We start from the raw sequence: 22,468 nt of genomic DNA on the forward strand, positions 1-22,468 counted from the left end.
CCTATGCTTCTCAAGCTGTTCCAAACAAAACAGAAAGGGAAGGAAAACTTCCAGACTCATTCTATGAAGCCAGCGTTACTTTGATTCCTAAACCAGATAGAAAGAACATACTTAAACATCATAAAAGCCATTTATGAAAAGCCCACAGCTAATATTATCTTCAATGAGGAAAAACTGAGAGCTTTCCCCCTGAGATCGGGAAAACAACAGGGGTGCCCACTCTCATCCCTGTTGTTTAACATAGTGTTGGAAGTTCTAGCATCAGCAATCAGACAACATAATGAAATCAAAGGTATCAAAATTGGCAAAGATGAAGTGAAGCTTTCACTTTTTGCAGATGGCATGATACTATACATGGAAAACCCGAAAGACTCCACCAAAAGTCTGCTAGAACTGATACATGAATTCAGCAAAGTCGCAGGATACAAAATCACTGTAAAGAAATCAGTTACATTCTTATACACCAATAAAGAAGCAACAAAAAGACAAATAAAAAACTGATCCCATTCACAATTGCATCAAGAATCATAAAATACTGAAGAATAAACCTAACCAAAGATGCAAAAGATCTGTATGCTGAAAACTATACAAAGCTTATGAAGGAAATCGAAGAAGATACAAAGAAATGGAAAAACATTCCATGCTCATGGATTGGAAGAATAAATATTGTTAAAATATCAATACTACCCAAAGCTATTCACATTCAATGCACTCCAAATCAAAACTGCACCAGCATTCTTCTCGAAGCTAGAGCAAGCAATCCTAAAGTTTATATGGAACCACAAAAGACCCCGAATAGCCAAAGTAATATTGAAGAAGAAAACCAAAGCTGGAGGCATCACAATCCCAGACTTTAGCCTCTACTACAAAGCTGTAATCATCAAGACAGTATGGTATTGGCACAAAAACAGACACATAGACCAATGGAACAGAATAGAGACTCCACAACTGGACCCACAAATGTATGGCCAACTAATCTTTGACAAAGCAGGAAAGAATATCCAATGGAAAGAAGACAGTCTCTTTAACAAAAGGTGCTGGGAGAACTGGACAGCAACTTGTAGAAGAATGAAACTAGACCACTTTCTCACACCATTCACAAAAATAAACTCAAAATGGATGAAGGACCTGAATGTGAGACAGGAAGCCATCAAAACCCTAGAGGAGAAAGCAGGAAAAAGCCTCTCTGATGTCAGTCGTAGCAATTTGTTACTTGAGACATCCCCAAAGGCAAGGGAATTAAAAGCAAAAATGAACTACTGGGACCTCATGAAGATAAAAAGCTTCTGCACAGCAAAGGAAACAACCAACAAAACTAAAAGGCAACTGACAGAATGGGAAAAGATACTTGCAAATTACATATCATACAAAGGGCTAGCATCTAAAATCTATAAAGAACTCATTGAACTCCACACGTGAAAAAAAAATAATCCAGTGAAGAAATGGGCAGAAGACATGAATAGAAACTTTTCTAGAGAAGATAGCCAGATGGCCAACAGGCACATGAAAAGATGCTCAATGTCACTCCTCATCAGGGAAATACAAATCAAAACCATACTGAGGTACCACCTCATGCCGGTCAGAGTGGCTAAAATGAACAAACCAGGAGACTATAGATGCTGGAGAGGATGTGGAGAAATGGGAACCCTCTTGCATTGTTAGATGGAATGCAAACTGGTGCAGCCACTCTGGAAACATTGTGGAAGTTTCTCAAAAAATTAAAAATAGATCTACCCTATCACCCAGCAATAGCACTGCTAGAATTTACCCAAGGGATACAGGAGGGCTGATGCATAGGGGCACTTGTACCCCAATGTTTATAGAAGTACTTTCAACAATAGCCAAATTATGTAAAGAGCTTAAATGTCCATCGACTGATGAATGGATAAAGAAGTTGTGGTTTATATATACAATGGAATACTACTTGGCAATGAGAAAAAATGAAATCATGCCATTGGCAGCAACATGGATGGAACTGGAAGGTATTATGCTAAGTGAAATAAGTCAGGCAGAGAAAGACAGATACCATATGTTTTCAGTCCTATGTGAATCCTGAGAAACTTAACAGAAGACCAGGGGGGAGGCGAAAGAGGGGAAATAAAAGTTACAAAGAGGAAAGGAAGCAAACCATAAGAGACTATTAAATGCTGAGAACAAACTGAGGGTTGACGGGGGAGGTGGGGGAGAGGAGAAAGTGGGTGATGGGCATTGAGGAGAACACCTGTTGGGATGAGCACTGGGTGGTGTTGTATGGAAATCGATTTGACAATAAATTATATATGTGTGTATATATGTGTGTATATGTGTGTATATAAGCGTAACTGTGGCTTGGGAGAAAGAAGTAAAGGGACACAAGGCTGGAAAGGTCATCAGGATGGAGACCACAAATGGCCTTGAATACAATGCCAGAGCCCAAAGAACAACTTCAAAGGCATCTTTTTAATTAAGACAAATTGTGCAGAAAGTAAAAACAAAAATTATTAAAAAAACTAAAAAATCATTATTTACAAAACCATGGCTTAAATAAGGTTTCCTTGGAAATATCTAACAGGACATGAGAAGATCCAGATAAAAGCTTTTACATATTCAGAAAATGAAGGGAAGAGGTTAATATACCATGACAAACTGCAAAGATTAAGGTTCTCGAGTTTGGACCAGAGAAGACTGAAGTCTATAAAATCATGGCATCAATAAGGTCTTTTTGTCTAAATTTCAGAACACTAACTTAAAGGAAAATCCTTGAAGCCTGAGGGAAAAAAAGTGATTCTGGAGCATACAAGAATTGTATAAATGTTCCACCCAATTCAACTTTCAATGCTAAGCCAGTCTTCCCCTGGTAAAGTCTTACTCGTTGTTCCAGACCCACCTTATGTTACCACTACACCTCCACAGATCAGAATTCCTTTTTCCCTCCCAAAGACTTCCACAGCATATGTCAGCTCTTAACACAGCCTTTCTCCTGTCTCTCCAAACTGTAACTAAATTTCCTAAGGCTAGGCAACATAGTTTACTGGTATTTGTATACCCAACAGTACTTTGATTCAATAAGTGCATATTGATTTAATGCAAAAATATTCGAGAGCCTATTAAATGCAAAGCACTGTATTTAATACTTCTACACAAAAAAAAAGAAATGAGAGACACAATCTTTACCCTGACAGACCTCATATCTGATAGGGAGGTTAGGTAAAGAAATGTTACTTTAATACAAAATCAAGGAAGAAGATTCAAAGGATTCATCTGTATATATTTTTTCATTCATCCCCCACCTCATTCTGAAAGATTTTTAACCACTTCTGCAAATACGGCATCATACTAAAAAGGCTAGCTATTGAAGTAAAATAAAGTAATAATAAAAGAAACAAGATGGACTCAAGGAAGTTCACCATAGTCTAACAGAAGTTTATTTAGAGATAGATAGCAAAATCATGAGTTAGTGGATTCTCAGCAACAGTTGCTCTGAGGTTCATCTTCCCCTGACAATAAAACCTTTAAGCACTTTCTTCTATGGATGTTCATAAAGCAAACACTGTGTTGCATGAACCAACTCCACTGTGATGAACACAATAATCACTTCCCTGAGGCTGTTTATGCATAATGACCCTTCATCTGGCCAAGACCTAATGCGACAGTACAACTAAGTAAAAACAACTCTCAAGGGGAGTAAAACATAGCTCTATGATGGTCTAGCTTGAATTAGGTAAAAAAAAAAAATTGAATCTCTAACAGAATGGATGTAATACATATTCCTCTGGAATCTTCCACAAATATTACTTACCATGACTGAGTTTCATTAAGGATAAAGTAGCACAGAGTTAGAAACTGTGGTCTCTGAGAAGAAATAAGACCCAATAAGGGCATAATGAACTTTGCCAATCAACTGACCAACAGCCAGGATTGCATCATCTCAGGAAGACCTAACGGCTGCATGTGGATATTATCCCATTCTTTATCAGAGGGAGACTAGGATTTCTTTCAGAAAAGGTCATGGGTCCTTTTCAAAACTCATCACTGGGTGCCTTAGATCCTAGAGACTTGGGGCCTAGTCACAACAATTTTAGGATACACAATTTTTAAGGTTAGCATTCCCAATCACCATATTATAAAAGAAAACACTTGATAAGACATCTTTAGAATAATTAACATTAGGTAATGTTTCAAGATACCTTTCAAGATAAACTGGCTCCAAAACATACTCTCCCTAGGTAAGTGAGATAATTTGCTCTATGTGGCTGTTAGCTACAAACTAATAAAATGCTAAAGGATGTCTGCAATTGATTTTAGAGAATGTTCTATGAAACCATTCTTAATGACAATAATTAGAAATAAGAAACAATTTTTTAAACACCACCTCTAGTTTGTGGCAATAAATTCCAAATACCAGCATAATAAAGAACTTTTTTTCTCTTCTTTCAGTGGAAAGAAATGTGAGTGACATATTCCCTGCTCACTTAGTAGTAAATCAAGCTATTAAGACATAAAATGGAATTCCAAACATATTCCTGCTTTACTTGACCAAAAGTATTTACTGAGGTGTCAGGAAAACATTTATAGATTCTGATTTTGACCATGACTGTTACATTAAGGCACCACAATTGCATGGAAGAGAGAGGAGAGCACCTGTATCATAAAATAGACATAAATTAGTCTTCTGTTCCACAAAATCAAGACTCCCCCACCAAAATAATACTAATAGTAGCAATAGTAGTTAGTAGTAGTGAGGATGATGATAATGACAATAATAATGCTAAGGCTTCATTATTCAAACAAAAAGATATTTCCTTCATGGTATTGAATATGAAAAACAGCAAAAGCTGCTTGCTAGTTTTGTTCAGTTTCCATGAGCTTAAAAGCTGCCAGATATTCTGATTTGAGTCTAGTGTTGGGGGAAAAATGATTATTCTTTTAAAAAGTTGGGGAGGGGGGATTTCTGTGTCCTATCACAAGAACCAGAAATGTAGAGCCAACATGGGTGAAGGGTAGAAGCCAGGACTTTGAAATGGTCCTAAGTTTCAAAGATGGACAAATCACTGGGCTGGTTCTTACACAAGTATAGTTACAAGAAAGCAAGAGAAGGAAGTGTTGAAGTCTATAAAGTCTGCAATATTTTATTTTCATCCATAAGGCTGAGAAATGTAAACTGTATAAATGTCAACCTAACAGAATCTAAGTTTCCATAAGTATAATAATCAAATTCACTCCACAAGTAAACATCAGATTTGCCCACCATATACTTCCTAAGAGTCACATGAAGACTGCCTTGCAATTTAATTTGGGTTTATGTATGTATGTATGTATGTATGTATGTATGTATGTATGTATTTAGCTTGTTTTTTTTTGTTGTTACTGCTGTTTCTGAGGCACTGACATATGTATATTAAACAAAGTGCTTACGTGAGTTCCAAAAAAAAGGAGACATCACATCCAATTGTGGGTAAGTGTAGGAATAAAGATTGTCATTGTAGGGTTGGCCAAACTTCGCCAAAAGGAATTATGTATTCTACAAGAGGCTATTTCTCTTTGCCTTGGGGAAAAAAAATATTTTTTTAAAGTAAGACTTGGGGAATTTATTTAAGAAGTAAGGAAAAGCCTGGAAAGACAAGTTGGTGGCAAATTCTGAATGGACTTCAATACTGAGGCAAGGTTTAAGCAATGGTGAAGGTGTTGAACTGAACTGGATGTGAAATTACAACACTGGGCAAGTATCCCACGTTATTCTTTCAGTGACTCCAAAGGGATATACAAATCACAAGACCAATTCTGGGAGTTTTAGGGAAGAGATCCAAACTATTTGGGAGTTCCAGAGAGTAATCTAAAGCATCCTCCAATGCTTTTAAAAAAATCCTTAATATAATTACCTTCCTTATCCTTGACTGTTTTGTCTTTGCATTAAGTGTTCTGTACCCACAGAAGCATTTTGACCTTGTCACAGCCCCAGATCTTACATTTTAAAGGCCATCTGAATTGGAATTTTATTAGTGAACATAGTAAGTATTAGTACAGTTAAATCTCCCTTAATATCCATCACCTCAAAGGGAGGTCCTTGAATTGAGTCATACCCTATTCAAACACACCTACTAACTTATACTAGGTTAGACATTACTGTAAATCAGTAACCTACGCCCTATCTCTTAATGTCTTCCCTACCCCAACTTGCTACTACAAAGAAAATGACAATGTAATTCAATCACTTCCCATACTTACAGCAGTAATTCCACATCTTTCTTAATTTGTTTTAAAAAGGCTTTCTTCAAATATAAAGGTTATGCTATTGACCCACTATCGCTGGATCATGTGCATTAAGTAGGCTGCCGGGGAGTGAGGATGTTGAGTCCTTTGACACTCCACTGCCAAGTGCCCTTTGCAGAAAATCACTCACACATGCAACACACAACATGAGACAAAATATAAAGTGAGGAGGAATATTCCTGTAAATACACTGAAGGCAGTAAATAGACTGTTTTATGTACTTACTAAATTCTGGCCCTATTTGTACCATTTCTGGGATGTCTTCAATGCCTTCAGAGGTAATTTTAAAATACAATTAGTGTTTATTAAAACCTGATGGATGGGCTTCTTTTTAAAAAATGAAGTTAAGTATTTAAATCTTGCAGGCTCCCTTTATATCAGAAGTCAGCACCCCTATAAGAAATGATGTGCCAAGTTGCTGATTACAGTTTCTGGCAAGCAAGGGGAATAGAGCAGCAGAAGCTCAGAATGGGCACCTCAAAAATATCTCTGATGCCTAGATACATGAGGCCTTTCTGACAAATATATTTCAAATTGACCTTTGTTTGATCTTGTATAATTCCTTTTATATGCTTCATTTTTCCCCAAATGACACATCACTATTTAATATACTACGTTGTTTTTATGTTTGTTTATTTATTTATTTATTTATTTATTTATTTATTTATTTATTTGAGAGAGAGAGAGAGAGAGAGAGAGAGAGAGAGACAAAGACACACACACACACACACACACACACAGAGAGAGAGAGAGAGAGAGAGAGAGAGAGAGAGAGAGAGAATCCCAAGCAGGCTCCATGCTGTTAGGGCAGTTCAGTGGGGCTCACTCTCAAAAATCACAAGATCATGACCTGAGCTGAAATCAAGAGTTGCACGCTTAACCAACTGAGCCACCCAGGCGCCCCCAAGTATGTTTTTTTTATTATTATTCACCTCTCCATGGCAGAGATTTTTGCCTGTTTTATATCCCCAGTGCCTAGAACCTAGCAGGATTTCAGTAGCTATTTGTGGGAGAAAAGAAGAAAGGAAGGAAGGAAGGGAAGAAGGTAGTTAATCCAAGTAAAGATCCTATAGGAGGTATCTGTCTGCATCCCATACTCTACTATGTAACTTTAATTAGAAACGCTTCCTCAGGGCCCAAGTGGCTCAGTCAGTTAAACGTCTTTTCTTTCAGCTCAGGTCATGACCTCATGGTTCGTGAGGTCAGGCTTTGCACAGTGTGGAGCCTGCTTGGGATTTTCTCTCTCTCTCTCTCTCTCTCTCTCTCTCTCTCCCAAAAGTAAATAAACTTTAAAAAAAAACAAAAAAGAAAGAAAAAGAAACCAACCCTTTCTTAAAATTAGATGAGACCAATTACTAAGGAAATGAATGTTTTTCTAGATACAAAGAAGCAATGAGGAGTCACAAATAACAGTATGCAATCTGGGGAGATTCAGTCCGAAGAGAGTTTTTAAGGAGCAGTAACCAAAAATGTTAAGAAAGAAAACAGAACTTGCCAGATGACCAGTGCTCACAGCAGCTCACATCATCTGAATTGCCTTTCTCAAAACTCAGGACCTTCCTGGGCTTTGGCCCACAAGTACCTCAGAAAGTGCCTAAGTGGTTCCAACCAAACTGAACTAGGCTTAAAATTATAACATGAAAATGCCTATCATCCAGCCTTATTTCTGACAGGTGCTCTCATACTTTTATAGAGCTTAGAGAGAAGAATCTCCACCAGCTGAAAAGTTCTCCTTAAATCACTCCTGTGGTGATTTAAGCTCTTTCTTGCTTGTCCCCCTGCAGCGAAGAAAGAACAGCTGCTCATCATCACTCATATAATATCCTTTCACACGCAGTGAAAACCAAGAAAACAACCATATTTGAGAATGCCTGTCAAAAGACAATTCTCCTGAGAAACACTCATGGCCTCTGTGTCTATGATTTCACTGAACCTGAAGACTGTAATTAAGTCCCTATTCAGACTTCGCTTCTCTAGGCTAAATAAACCCAGTCCTTCAGACTTTCATCACAGAGTAAATTTCTCAAACCTTTTAATATTTTCTGTTGGATTCCTCTGGATTCTCTCCAAATTCTCCATAATTAAGTCATGACCACGGCTGCAGGAGAAATAGAGAATTGCCTAGTACCTCTTAATGTTATATTCTTACATTTGTACACTTAGTTTTTTCTCCTTTTGTGAATTACCCTGTGTATATCTCTATTGAGCTCTGCTCTTTACATTTACTAGTTCTTCCAATTTGCCAGGATTATCTTTGAGTTGTAATCCTGCTTTTCTTTTGCAGAGTACTAGAACCCTAGCCTGGTTTGGTGATACTGACAAATCCTATGAAAACACCAGCATAAGAAATATGATCTCCAGAGTATTATTCAGAATGCACTTTCACAAACTTCCCAGGATAAGCCTAAAATAAAGTAAGTCAGACACTCTTGGGCTTAAATTTCAACTCTGCCATCTACCAGTTTCAGGACTGTTTAGCAAATATTGAACTTTTCTGAGGTTAGTAAACCTAATTCACAAGGCAATCATGAGAAATGAATTCAGTTAATAATGGAAAGAATATGACAGAGTGATATGAACTCTACCATAATCCTGATATGTACTTAACTGCTTTACCTTCTTTATGGAACAACCATCCTTGCCATTTTGAACTACTTTCGCAGCACAATGGCAAAGGTCAAGAAGGTTCATTCCTCTTCAGAATGAAACTCAATATGGAGGACGCAAGGCTGGACATGCCAGTAAGTCAAAGGACTTCATGTTCAACATACACCTCTCAATGCCCTGTGTCTCAGGAAGGACAGACAGCAGCAATGACATGTAGAATGGGACATAAGCAATGGCGCACTGGTAAGAAAAGAAGGGAAACTCAGAAGACCTGATAGAGGCAAAATAAACTCAGAAACTAAACATCTGAATGTGACCACTTGCCCGAGTTATTACTGAGTATTATAATAAAAGACTATTCAAATATAAATTTAACTTTTCATTTTAGAAAAGATAATACCTTACTGTTTCAACAAAAAAGAAAATATTAATGCTTTTCACTTTCTGTGAAAATAATTTTGGATTCCAATGTCTCAAAAAGGCATGCATGTTTCAATGTCAAGAGGCTATATACTATTTTAAATAAAAACAAGATTACAATTTGTCTTTCTTTTAAAAGATTTAAATTAATCCCAACTAGAACAGGGGAGGAAATTCCAAACTACTGTCTTTTCCCTGTGGACTTCCCTGACATTTGACCTCTTGGTGGGGATCTTAACTCAGCTGGAAAACCAGAGTTCCTTGCTTCACAGGAGTACACAAAACATAACTACTGTTTGGCTAAGCACCTATAGATAGACTTCAAAATTGCTGGTCTACAGGAATATAATTTTATCTGTGATTTTATCCAGATTTTATCTGTGATTATCCAGATTTATGAATAATGTGGTAAAACTTTTAATCAGTCATATGCTATACCATATAATCTTTGCAGAGGAAAATACTGTTTATAGCATAAATAGAGAATAACGGACATGCCATGAGGTCTTCCACACACGAGGCACCACATGAAGTGCTTTATATGGCTTATCTCATTTAACCCCCACAACATCTTTCACACAAGTGGATAAGGAAATTGAAACTAACAGAAAGTAAGTCACTGTTCGGAGTGTCACAGATAAGACAGATACTCAAGAATATCTGAATCAAGATATGAATCTCAACCCAGTTCTGGTCATGAAATCAATTTAACAGGTGATGACTAGAGTTTCTTTTAATAGGATGTAATAGCATAGAAAAGAATAGGACCATAAATAGTAAAATAGAAAATAATAAACTTTTTTTGGAAAGCAACTTCACTACACCACTGTTACACCAGAAGTGACTAAGCATCTGGAAATAAAACTTTAAAGCTTTCCAGAATATTCAGAGATCACTTAGTCCTACCATTCTATTTCACTTTATACATGAAGACACTCAAAAGAGGTTGAGATGACTTTCTACACCCATAGTCATATGGCTAGTTGGTGGCAGGGTCAGCAAGAGCCCAGGGATGTTGAAAGTAGACTGATTTAAGAAATATGTACATTACAAGGTATATTGCACTTTGGGAGTGAAAGGGGATACTATCAAGAACTACACCAGGAACATAGGCATAAACCTGAACTGTCGTGGGCAACCAGAAGGCATGGTATATGGCTTTAGAAATAAACAAAACTTGTCTATCAAGAAAACATGGTTGGAAAAAATGTGTTTAATAGAAGTCTCCCTCTCTCTCTCTTTAAACAAGACAGAGAAGTTTGAACTTACACATAAATCTGTAGGCAAGTAACAGCCCTAATTCTATGCTGTGAATTTTTTTCTTTTTCTTTTGATATTTCTATAATTTAGACACTAAGCTACCAAACAGAAGGGAAAAAAAATATACACTTTATGCGAACATGGTAAAGAAACTATCAAGACCTTGCCAGAGATGAACCAAGATTTCTCAGTATATTCCAGTTTTGATACCAAAACTGTCAAGGACAGACTCAAACTACATTGCTGATACTGTAAAATAATGTTCACCCAATGCAAGCCACATTTAATGCAAAAAACAGCTTCCCTGCATATAACTCATAACTAATAACTAATAATATTGAAAGAACTTAGCAAAGAAAACTACAAAAAAGGAGTATTTTATTTTCATACACAATTTTGTCAGAACTTCAGGGTAAAGATTAGTACAGGTATTTCTTACCCCAGATACATGTTATGTAACAATGAATGGACTTTTCAGTGAGAAGATAACTAATATTTTAGCCTATAAAATCATTATGTAAATTTAACTAGTTTATACTGCTGCCCTTAAGACTTTAAACATCTGTTCAATACAAGTTTTTCTTATAATACATGAAGTTTCAAATTGCATATTACAGCCGTTTGTGGCATATTTATAACATGATGGTTTTGTCCTTTACTAGATAAGAGACTTTTAAGGTGTGACCTGTATTGAGGTACCAAAGTTATTGCTCACTTCACCATCTGCTCATATATATTTTCACCTAAAATTATATGGCATTCATAACTATATTAGAATATTATCTTCATACAATTTGGCGCTTAATTATATGTATTAATATCTTACTTACCTGGGGTCACCAATTCAACATCATGGAAAATAAGGACCAAAGATGAGAACCAAAAAGGAGATCAAAGAATGGTCAAGCTGGCAAAATACATATCATAATGCCTACATACTGAACCAATGGTGCAGCCCTAAGGCCTTCACACTCATCCTCATTCATCCTCTGTACTCATAATTTAGACACAGTTCAAAGTAAGAGTACTGATTTTCCAATCCACAAAATATTATAATAACTACAATGGGAAAGAGCCACAAGACTGTCACAGAAAAGCATGCTGAGATCAACATAATATGAAATCAGAGTTTGTGAGCAAGTGAATAGAAGGAAACCTTAGTAAATAATTATTTATAAGAAGTCAAAATAAAGTAAACAGGAACTTTTCTGCCATGCTAGCAGGAATATAAATGTGCATAACTATTGTGGATAACAGTTTGCATATACTGTGTGAGATACTTTTCTACATAGCCCCATGGAGCCATGTGTGATAATGTGTCGACACTGTTATTTATGCTAGTAAACCTAGTAACTATTTAATTCACTAGGGAATTAGATTAAAATGTGGCACATGAACAAAAATTAATTCCAAATGGATCTTTAGACCTTAGACCTAAATATAAAACCTACAACTATAAAATTTCTAGGAGAAAATGTTCATGGCTTCTAAGTAGACAAAGATTTGTTAGAAGGATGTAAAAGAGCACTAATAATAGGGGCTCCTGGATGGCTCAATCAGTTGAGCATCTGACTCTTGATTTTGGCTCAGGTCATGATCCCAGAGCCCTGGGACGGAGCCCCATGTTGGTTCCCCACTAGGCATGGAGCCTACTTAAGATTCTCTCTCTCTCTCTTTCTCTCTCTCTCTCTCTCTGTCTCTGTCTCTCTCTCTCCCTCTCCCTCTGACCCTCTCTCCCTACTTGTGCATGCTCTCTCTCTCTCCCTCTCTAAAACTAAAAAAAAAAAAAAAAAAAAAAAAAAAAATTAAAAGCACTAACAATAAAAGAAAAAATGGACAAATTTAAATTCATCAAAATTAGAAACTACTCCTCTAAAGAAATTATGTAAAAAATGAAAAAGGCCAGCCATACAACAGAGGAAAACATTTACAAAACATGTATCTGACAAGGCACTGGTATCCAGGAGAAATCACTTTTATAACTCTCATAACTCTCTAAGACAAATAAAAATGTGCAAAAAAATTCTGGACGGACACTTCACAAATACATAAGAATGACCAATAGAGACTTGAAAAGATGCTCACATCTGAATTTATCAGGGGAAAAAAAAAACATGAAAACCACAGTGTGATACCAATGCACTCCAGTAGAATGGATAAGATTCAAAATTGGCAATAGAACACATGAACAGACATTTCTCCAGAGAGGATATACAGATGGCAAATAAGCATATGCAAAGATGTTCAACACCATTAGCCATTAAGGAAGTGCAAATTAAAACCAAAATGTGATATTATTACACAACTATTAGAGTGGCTAAAATAAAAAATAATGGCAATGCCAAATGCTGGCAAGGATGCAGAGAAACTGGATAAATCATACATTGCTGGTGGGAATGCAAAAAGACACAACCATTCGGGAAAATAGTTTGGCAGTTTCTTTAAAAAGAAAAAAAGAAAAGTTAACATACACTACTGGGCGTTTATCCCAGAGAAAGTAAAATCTATGTCTGCAAAAAAGCATATACACTCCAGTTCACAGCAGCCATGTCTGTAACAGTGAAAAATGGAAACAATCCTAATGTCTTTCAATGGGTAAATAGTTAAACAAACGGTGCTACAGCCATGTCACCCAGTAATTTAAAGGAAAGAACTAATGACACACATAAGACAATACCTTGGATGGATATTAAGGGCATTATGCTGAATAAAGAAAAGCCAACCTCAAGAGATTATATACTGTATGATTCCATTTATATAACATTCTTGAAATGAAAAATTACAGAGATGGTGAAGAGACTGTTTTCCAAGGCCTTCACAAAGGAAGCAGCAAGAGGTGAGGGAAGGGAGCCAAGAGGGATGTGTGAATGTAATAGGCTAACATGAGGAATCTTTGTGGTGATGGGACAGTTCTAGATCTTGATTATGGTGGTGGTTACATGAATCTCAACATGATAAAATTCCATAGAACTACATATACACGTACATAGAAATCAGTGTGTGTAAAACTAGTGAAATCTAAATAAGCTCTGTGAATTACATTCATGTCACTGGCTTGGGTTTGACACTGTACTAAGGTTACACAAGATATTACCATAGTGGGTAAACTAGGTTAAGAGTATATAGGAAATTCCTGTATTATTTTTGCAGCTATCATTCTATAATTATTCCAAAAGAAAAAGCTATTTAAAAAAAGACAAACAATCCCAAGAGTTGCCAAGAATGTGAAGGTACTCAAACTCTTACTCATTACTAGTGAAAGTGTAAAATGACACAAGAACATTGTAAAACGTTTTGTAAGTTTTTTTATCAGTTAAACATACATTTATCATAAGACCCAGAAAGTCCATTCCTAGGCATTTTCCCCCAAAAAAGGAAAACATATAAAGCCTTGTGTACAAATATTCTTTCCAGCTTTATTCACCATAGCCAAAAACTATAAACAATCCAAATGTCCATCAACAGATGAATGGATAAACAAATTGTGGTACATCCATTCAATGGAAAATTGCACAGTAATAAAGACAAATGAACTACTAATTCAAGCAATAGCATAAATGTATCTCAAAAACACGCTGAGCAAAAGAAGCCAGCTTAAAGAGCACATACTATTTGATTCCACTTATGCAAAATCTAGTAAAAAAAAACAAAAACAAATAGAAAAAACTCCCTAACCCATTGTGACAAAAAGATCAATGGTTTCTTGGGCCTGGGGTAGGACTGAGGTGGCACGGGACTCCAACGTGTATCTCAAGGGGAAGGAAATGTTCTATATATTGATTGTGTTGTTAGTTACAGGTATGTATACCTTTGCCAAAACCCAGGAAATTATATATTTAACATAAGTTTATTTTATTGTGTGTATATTATACCTCAGTAAAGTTGATGTTTGTAAAATGTGGTATCACAACAGAGTATCAGGTAGCAATTAGAGGTCATGAACTTGACGTACACGTGGCAACAAGAACAAAAGGGAAAGAACCAAATAGGATTTACAGCACAATACTTGGTATTCATGGAGAGGCAGCTAATCATAGTTAAAGGTGTAGACTCTAGAGCTAAAGGGTTCACGTTGCAATCCGGGCTCCACACCTATGAGTTATGTACCATTAAGTAAATTATTCAACCTTTTTGTGCCAACAGGGATAACAGTACCTACCTCACAGGGTTGCTGCGAGGATTAAATGAATTAATGTTGACCAAAGCTTAAAACCGTATCTGGGATGCAAAAAATGCTATATGAGGTTAAACAATAGAAAAAATAAAACCTAATAATCCTTTTTGAAGGATACACATATATCTCAATAAGCTGATGGAGAGCAAATTGTAGGGATATCCATTAAATCAATACTTAATGAAGAGAGAGGAATGGAAACAGGAGGAAAATAAGTAATAAACTAAACTAAAAGAGGGGCTATAAACTGATCAATGATGAGAGTCAGCCATGAGCAAACAAATTCTGTTCACTACAGGTCATAAAGGAGGAAAAGTACAGTCCAAAGGCAAAACTATTTGGACCACAATTGATTCAAGAAACAACTTACAGACTTCACTCTTTGTCCTGAACTGTCAGAACTATAAATGACAGGTGTATAATGATAAGACTGAGTCATGAGAAAGAAGAGAGACAAAGACAGAGGGCAAAGGTTAGCATACCATTATACACACATACACATGCAAACACACATACAAACACGAGGATTCAGCAAATTTTAGAGTTTTCATAATGTCCAATAATTGAGATATTATGATAACAAATCTCAAATCATTCTTAATATTTATATAACTCAACACAAAACTGAAAGCTACATGAAGACAGGATTGTCCTTAGTGCTGGTACACAGCAGTGATATCCAAACAACTGTTAATCCTATTCATTAACAATCACTGAATGCCTACTAGGTAGTAGATGTTCTGCGGAGCTCTATATCAAATACATAATCTTCCAAATGCAACACTAATTAAGCAGGCACTAGAAAATTAAACAAGAGTTGAATATTTTCAGGAGCAAATACAATCTCTTTACCAGTGGGGTTTTGCCAGAATATTCTTTAAAAGTAGCTGAGTCAGAGGAAAAACAAATGTATGCTTCTCTACTTTAAAAAGACGAAAGCAAGCAGGTATCCTGGAAAATAAAGTATTAAACTTATTTATAAGGTAATAATTTATGTAGTCTCTAATCATAAGCAGCATGTACTCTAAAGAGGAATCTCATATGTGAATTAAATATTGGTTGTTGTTGTTGTTTTTTTTTTTGAAGACTCCTGCAGCTACCACGCAAGAAAATTCGCATATGTCCTGTTTACACGTAGGATTTTATTGCCCAGCCAGGGACCATATTAAAGAGAAAGAGAAACAAAAGGATGAACAGCAATCTGCAAATGTGAATAAGCAGTGCCTCCATCCTTATCAAAAAAATTACAGTAACTAGAACATAATGAAAGTAATTATTTCAATAGGGCTTTGGGGAAAAAAAACATTAAGGTAAAACTTACTTTCAAGGGGAAAATATCACAATATTCATAGATATATAGATACCTCAAGCATTCTCTGCTGCGTGGCCTCAGTTGAGGAAGTGACACTGGTCCTCTGGGATCACATCACAGTCTTGCAAAGTCAAAAGTCTGGAACAAGTATCACAACCTAAAGAAAGCATGGGTAACATCTGGCACTGAAGCCCAGAGGGATTTGTCTGCAGCTTTACGGAGCTTCTCCACTCTGTCTGCACAGTAGAATCACCTGAAGGTCTTTATAAAAGTACACGACAGACCCCCACTGCTGACCAGTTAAATCAGAATAACTAGGGCTAGAGGCTATACATTCTCTCCTGATCACTCAAAATAATGTGTTCTTCTCTTTACTTACACTTGCTATTTTCAGAGAATTGTAGCTTCATATGCAGTTTTAAGAAATAATACAGACATAAGCCATGTACCCTTGCAAAACTATAGTACAAAATCACAACTAGGATGTTGACATTGAAGCAGTCATGGTGCAGAACGATTCCATTGCCACAAGGATCCCTCCTCGTCATCCTTTTTGTGGACACAATTACTTCCTTCCTCCCCCTATCTCCAACCCCTGACAACCACTCATGTTCCCCATTTCATAATTTTCTCATTTCAAGAATGGTACATACATGGAATCATTCAGTATGTGACCTTTGGGGACTGGTTTCTTTCACTCAGAATAATTCCCTGGAGATTCAGCCAAGTTGTTTCATGTATCATCTCTTTCTATTGTAGAGTAGGATTACATGGTACATATGTGTCACCATTTATTTAACCATCCACCTTTGAAGAACATCTGGGATGTTTCCAGTTTGGGCTAATTACCAATAAAGCTGCTGTGAACATTCCTGTACAGGTTTTTGTATGAATGTAAGTTGTCATATCCCTGGAATAAATGCTTAAGAATGCACTTGCTGGATGTCATGGTAACTGCATGTTTAGAGCTTTTAAGAAACTACCACACTGTTTTCCAGAGTGACTGTATCATTTTACATTCCCATCAGCGAAGTGTGAGTGGTCCCATTTCTTCACATCCTCACCAGCATCTGGTGTTGTTACTTTCTTATTTTCGTCATTCTAATAGGCGTGTAGTAATAACTTAGTATGGTTTTAACTTGCTTTCCTCCTATGGCTAAAGATGTTGAACATCTTCTCATGTGATTATTTGTCATCTGTATTTCCTCTTCAGTGGAATGCTTCTTCATGCTTTTTGCCTATTTTCTAACTGGATTGTTTGGTTTTCTGCAGTTAGGTTTCAATAGTTATTTACATATTTTAGACACTAGTTTTTGGTAAGATATGCAGTTTTCAAATATTTTCTCCCCATGTGTATCTTATGTTTTCATTCTCTTAACAAAGGTCTCTTACAAAACAAATGAGGTGAAATTTACCAATCTTTCCTTTCCTTCTGTGCATCCTGCTTTTGGTGTCTAGTCAGACTCTTTGCCTAGCCCTCGATTCTAAAGATCTTATCCTGTTGTTTTTTGTTTCTGAAATTTGTATACTTTTATGCTTCACATTTAAGTCCATGCTCCATTTTGAGTTAATTTTTGTATAAGATGTGAGGCTTAGGTCAAGGTTCATGATCTCACCTGTGAATGTCCAATTGCTCCAGAGCCCTTTTGTTGAAATGCCTTCCCTTTCTCCATTAAATTGCTTTTGTACCTTTGGGCATATCTATGCAAGTCTACTCTGGGTTCCATATTCATTGCAACTGACCTATGTGTCTCTCTCTCCTCCAATACCATATTGTTTTGATTACAGCAGACCTTAATCATAAGAAATTTTATAGTGTGAATTAGGTCACATCAATCTTCCACTTAAAAATCTTCCAAGAACTCTCTGCCACACTTAAAATGGTATCCTAACTCCTTATTCAGGTTCACAGAGCCCTACAAATCCAGATCCTATCCACCTTCTCAGAGAGTATCTCACAGGGTTCATGCCCAGCCTACTACCCATCATCAGTCTTTGTTCTCTGAGCACATCTTAGAAACTCTTCACTGGAATGTTCTTGCTCCAGAAATTCACAGGAATGTTTCTTTGTCATCAGCTCTCAATTTAAATGTCACTTCCCTTAAAAAGCCTTCCTGTACTACTCAACCTATCGCATCATTCCTCTTGAATCCTCTATGTAGCAGTGAGTATTACATGACATTTTTATCACTTGTCAAATTGTCTATCTTGACTTCCCAAACTAAAATATAATAACAGGGTTCCATGAGAACAGGGTCCTAAACTGCCTTGTTCATTATGGTATACCCAGTACTTAGAGTAGTGCTTGGCACACAGTGGAGCCTAATTAATATTTGTGGAATAAATTTAAAGTGTTTATGAAGTCTAGAATGGAAAATAGTAACTATGATATGAGAACAACTAATACCTATATATAGCACCATTTTAAGATCTCTCTGTACACAGACACACATGAATACACACGCATATACAAATATGTTCACTGAGTCCTAACAATTTTCCCAAGACTTGTTATTACTGTCCTCATTTTATAAATGAGGAAATTGAGGCACAAACAGATTAGGTACATAACCAAGGTTACCTGTTGTACTAAGCAGCAGAGCAAGAATTCAGGCCCAGGCTGTTTGTGTACTCCGTCATCACACTCAAGAAGCACTGAAATAAAAAATATTTTCTTTTCTTCTCTTTGGTTTCTCTAATGGAAATTATGACAACTGCCACCATCTATTACTTAGCACCTTTTATTTGATTACTTCTAGTTCCACTCACCTACAAATATATTGCTATATCAGGAAAGGGTATGACATTGAATAGATTTTAAGGAGCATTTTCTCAACATGACTCATCTGTGAGATAATTACTAGGGCTACAACATCCGTATCTTTACACTCTACTTCAGTGACTTAAACCCCAAATACAGTATTCACTACATTTCTTCTCAAACTTAATTATATCCTCCTAGCCTGAAAATAGCTCATGATACTGCCTCATTTGCCCCCCACCCTTGAAACTTTAGAAAGTCAAAGATGGATTTATATAAATGTCATTTTAAATTTTGAAATTTCATAAATACCCAAGATACAAACTTTTAAAAACCCTAATGCATTGTTTTGACTAAAAAATTTCTACCTTTAATTGCCTTGTTCAGCTCTACTGAGAGTTCAAGTTCCTTTTTTCCCCTCTTTCAAAGGGGACTATAGGAATCTTAAAAAGTAAAACATTTATTATTTATAAGTTATTTCATTATTATATCAACTAGTAAGTATTAGCAACTCCTTAAGTATGAATATATTCTCAGTTCTTCCTTCAAGACAAAATCACATTAAAAAAAAAAACACAGTAATGCATCTTTGGCTGAATAAATGAAAAAGCTCAGCCTCATAAGGCAATTCTTGTTTTAGGTACTTACATACAGTTGCTGTTTGGAAGCAGCCAATCTTGATTATTTATTCCTGCACTGCTTTTCCTTATCTCTAGAAAGTGCTTTGAGATTTTAATTCTGTAATCATGACTATGCAAAGTTAGAATATCCTATATATTATTCTGTGAGACTCTCTTCTAATTTTGAGGAGAAATAACTTAAGGTTAATTCTTTTGTTCTTTGTAACTCTACCTGATCTATTTGTCAGAAATAATAATGGCATAACAAGGCAATTTTTTCGACAGGGTAGACAATTTTTTTAATATTAAGCTTCCAAAGGATATGGGCTTCTCATATTTCTTTGAGTATTTTTTTAAAAAGAAACACAAAAATCAATCTCAGTACCTTTACCAGGGTTCTTCAGGGATTTCATAAATGCTTTTTGGAGAGACCTCATCATTTCCCGTGCAATAAAAGAAAAAGGTGTGATGGAAGGAACAGAATTGAAGGAACACCTATTAAAACCACAAACTCCCCAAAAGAGCTTTAGTCTGAATACTACAAAATACTCTATTGGATACTCTAACAGTCAGCTCTACAGGAAAAGAAAAACATAAAAGTTAATCTCATACATTAATGGAAAGTTTATAGCATCAGAAGAAAATGAATTCCCATATACTATTACCTTCATACACTAAAATGAATTGAAAAAACTAATTATTCAAAAACGAAGAATGGCCTTTGGGAAACTCTGCTGCCTAAAAGGATTTAATGGTCAAAGCTTGTCTGGATTATTATCATGAATTAAACTAATGAGGGGATGAAGATATTGTTAACAGAAGAGAAGCTCCCCTAAAATGCTAACCTTGCCATTTCTGTCACATGATGAGAAATCAATGTCCAAGTAAAACGTGCAGCTAAAGCCTTTTACAGCAAATAAATGCCACAGTATTTATGGAGATAGCTTTTTTTCCAAAGCAAAAATATACTAGCGGCTGTAGGGTAGAGAAAGAGGACAACAGCAAACATTGCATCCCAAATGGAAATGAAGTTAATATCCTGAGAATGAATTGAGAAGGGTCAAAATGTAACATTCAGCCATTTGTAGAAATATCACGAGCTCAAATATATGTACATTTATATATGTATATACACACCCATATGTGTGCATACATCTATTTACATATTAAATATTACATATTAAATATTTTTTCTGAGAAAAAAACCTGAAAATAGATTAAACTACCTGTACATCAATATCCAAAATCAAGACGTTACTTTAAGAAGCATGATAGAAGGTAAATGTCAATAAGAAAACTTAAATACCATCCTTGCCATTCTCCTTAAAAGAAAAACAATGTGCCCAAAGAAGAATGATCTACATGACATCTATAAAGGGATGATTTAGAATAAGAATTTCGAAGTGTGACTGTCTAAGAGAGGGAAGGTCTGATATTGGGGGAAGTGGCCTCAGATTTCAGATTTTAGTTGTGACAGGAAGTAGAATTAAGAGAACTCCTTGACAAGTCTAAGAATATAGGGGGGGAAACTGTTTTGTTTTGGGAGATTGTTTTGTTTTGCTATGAAGTGGAGTCTCTAAAGAGTTGCAAGGGTTGGGAAGACTGGGAAACTGGGAAGGGAAAAGGAGTCAAGAGTACGTCATGAGCAAAAGAGAGGGAGGGAAGATTATTGGAAAAGGATTGGCATTTTGGCAGGAGCTCAGACGGGCAGCAGCGTGAAGCTCAGATCAGCTGGCTTTGGGGCTTCCAAAAGAAATCCACTTCCTTAGGGCGAAACTTGAACGATGATTAATCAATTAGCACACTGATTTATGGATCAGTAATATCATATGTGTTCATGAATTTGCTTCAGGTCTATCCCAGAAAGACTGATAAACTTTTAGATACTGAAGAGTCCATTTTCAGGACCTGCAACGCTGAGAACAAACTCCTAGAACCTGGTCCTTGAAACGGCAGCCTCCCTGTGAGCCTGTCACCACTCTGGGTGAGGTCTCGATTCCAGCGGTCTCTATGTGCATTGTATTTCACAAGAAGTAGTTGAGAATTAGCTGAAGGTACTTCTGGGGAAAAGTGGCAAAGGGAAGGAAAGAGTATGGTAGATGCTTTCTGGAAAGTACCACAAATTTCGGGTATATAGTACAGATCCCCAAATATCATGAAATGTAAAACATAATACCCCAAATTTGCAGGGATTATTTTGATATCTTTATTTAAATAAAACTGACTTAGATCAAAATGTGTGTAATGACTCTCTTTTCATTGTCTTCTTCATTCTATTTTGTATTTCTAAGTTTTCCAAAGAATACATGTATAATTTCATTAATAACAAAAAAAAAATATGAAAGAAGTCTGGCACAGATCTGACTTTATCTCATATCAACATGAACATATTTTCAGAAATATTTAAAGGCTTTTAATTTTTGTATAGGAGGTCACATTGATGATCAATGGGATGGATATACATATTTTTTTTGTAATTCAGAAAGGAGGTTAAGGATTGAGATGTTATCATGACAGCCTCTCTCAATAAAACAATGTGGCCTAACCAATCTTTAGGGTGTAACTCAATGACTGAGATCTCATCCATAAAGAGGCCTAGGCTCTAATCGTTAGCCTAACTGATTAATTGCAAAAATCTAGAAGTGTTTATTATTGTTGATTCCTTTGATACTCTTAGAACTAATGTGTTTTCAGAATTGATATATCTTTTACTTTTTTATATTTTTTAAATGTTTTATTTATTTTTGAGACAGAGAGAGACAAAGCGTGAGTGGGATAGGAGCAGAGAGAGAGGGAGACATAGAATCCAAGGCAGGCTCCATGCTCTGAGCTGTCAGCACAGAGCCTGACGCGGGGCTCGAACTCGCAAACCGTGAGATCATGACCTGAGCCGAAGTCAGATATCCAACCAACTGAGCCACCCAGGAACCTCAAGAATTGATATATCTTTTAAATAGTTTTTGCTTTACTCTGTGTTTTAAAACTAACATGAACAATAAAAATTTTTTTTTGTCCCTCTCAGTCAAAACTACAGTGATTACTATTCTTTCTATGAAGTATACCTC

The 22,468-nt window shown here is 36.1% G+C and overlaps 1 protein-coding gene across 11 annotated transcripts in view; it reads right to left on the reverse strand.

Annotated features, from left to right (window-relative positions):
- Window positions 1-22,468, reverse strand: part of IMMP2L (inner mitochondrial membrane peptidase subunit 2) — an 888,431-nt gene that overhangs the window by 617,351 nt on the left and 248,612 nt on the right. Inside the window, exons 5-6 of one of the 11 annotated variants that reach the window (XR_006594869.1) lie at window positions 16,075-16,179; window positions 13,825-15,661 (exon numbers count right to left, since the gene is read on the reverse strand). The exons of 9 other annotated variants lie outside the window; for them this stretch is intronic. Coding sequence is in view for 1 of the 2 variants with exons in the window: in XM_045053278.1 (XP_044909213.1) it covers window positions 16,173-16,179 (7 nt within the window). In the remaining variant the exon portion in view is untranslated. Of the gene's footprint in view, window positions 1-13,824; window positions 16,180-22,468 lie in introns of those variants that run through there. One more of the 11 variants, XM_045053278.1, reaches the window with a different exon arrangement.

This window comes from Felis catus, chromosome A2 (genome assembly GCF_018350175.1).
Source record: "Felis catus isolate Fca126 chromosome A2, F.catus_Fca126_mat1.0, whole genome shotgun sequence".
NCBI lineage: Eukaryota > Metazoa > Chordata > Mammalia > Carnivora > Felidae > Felis > Felis catus.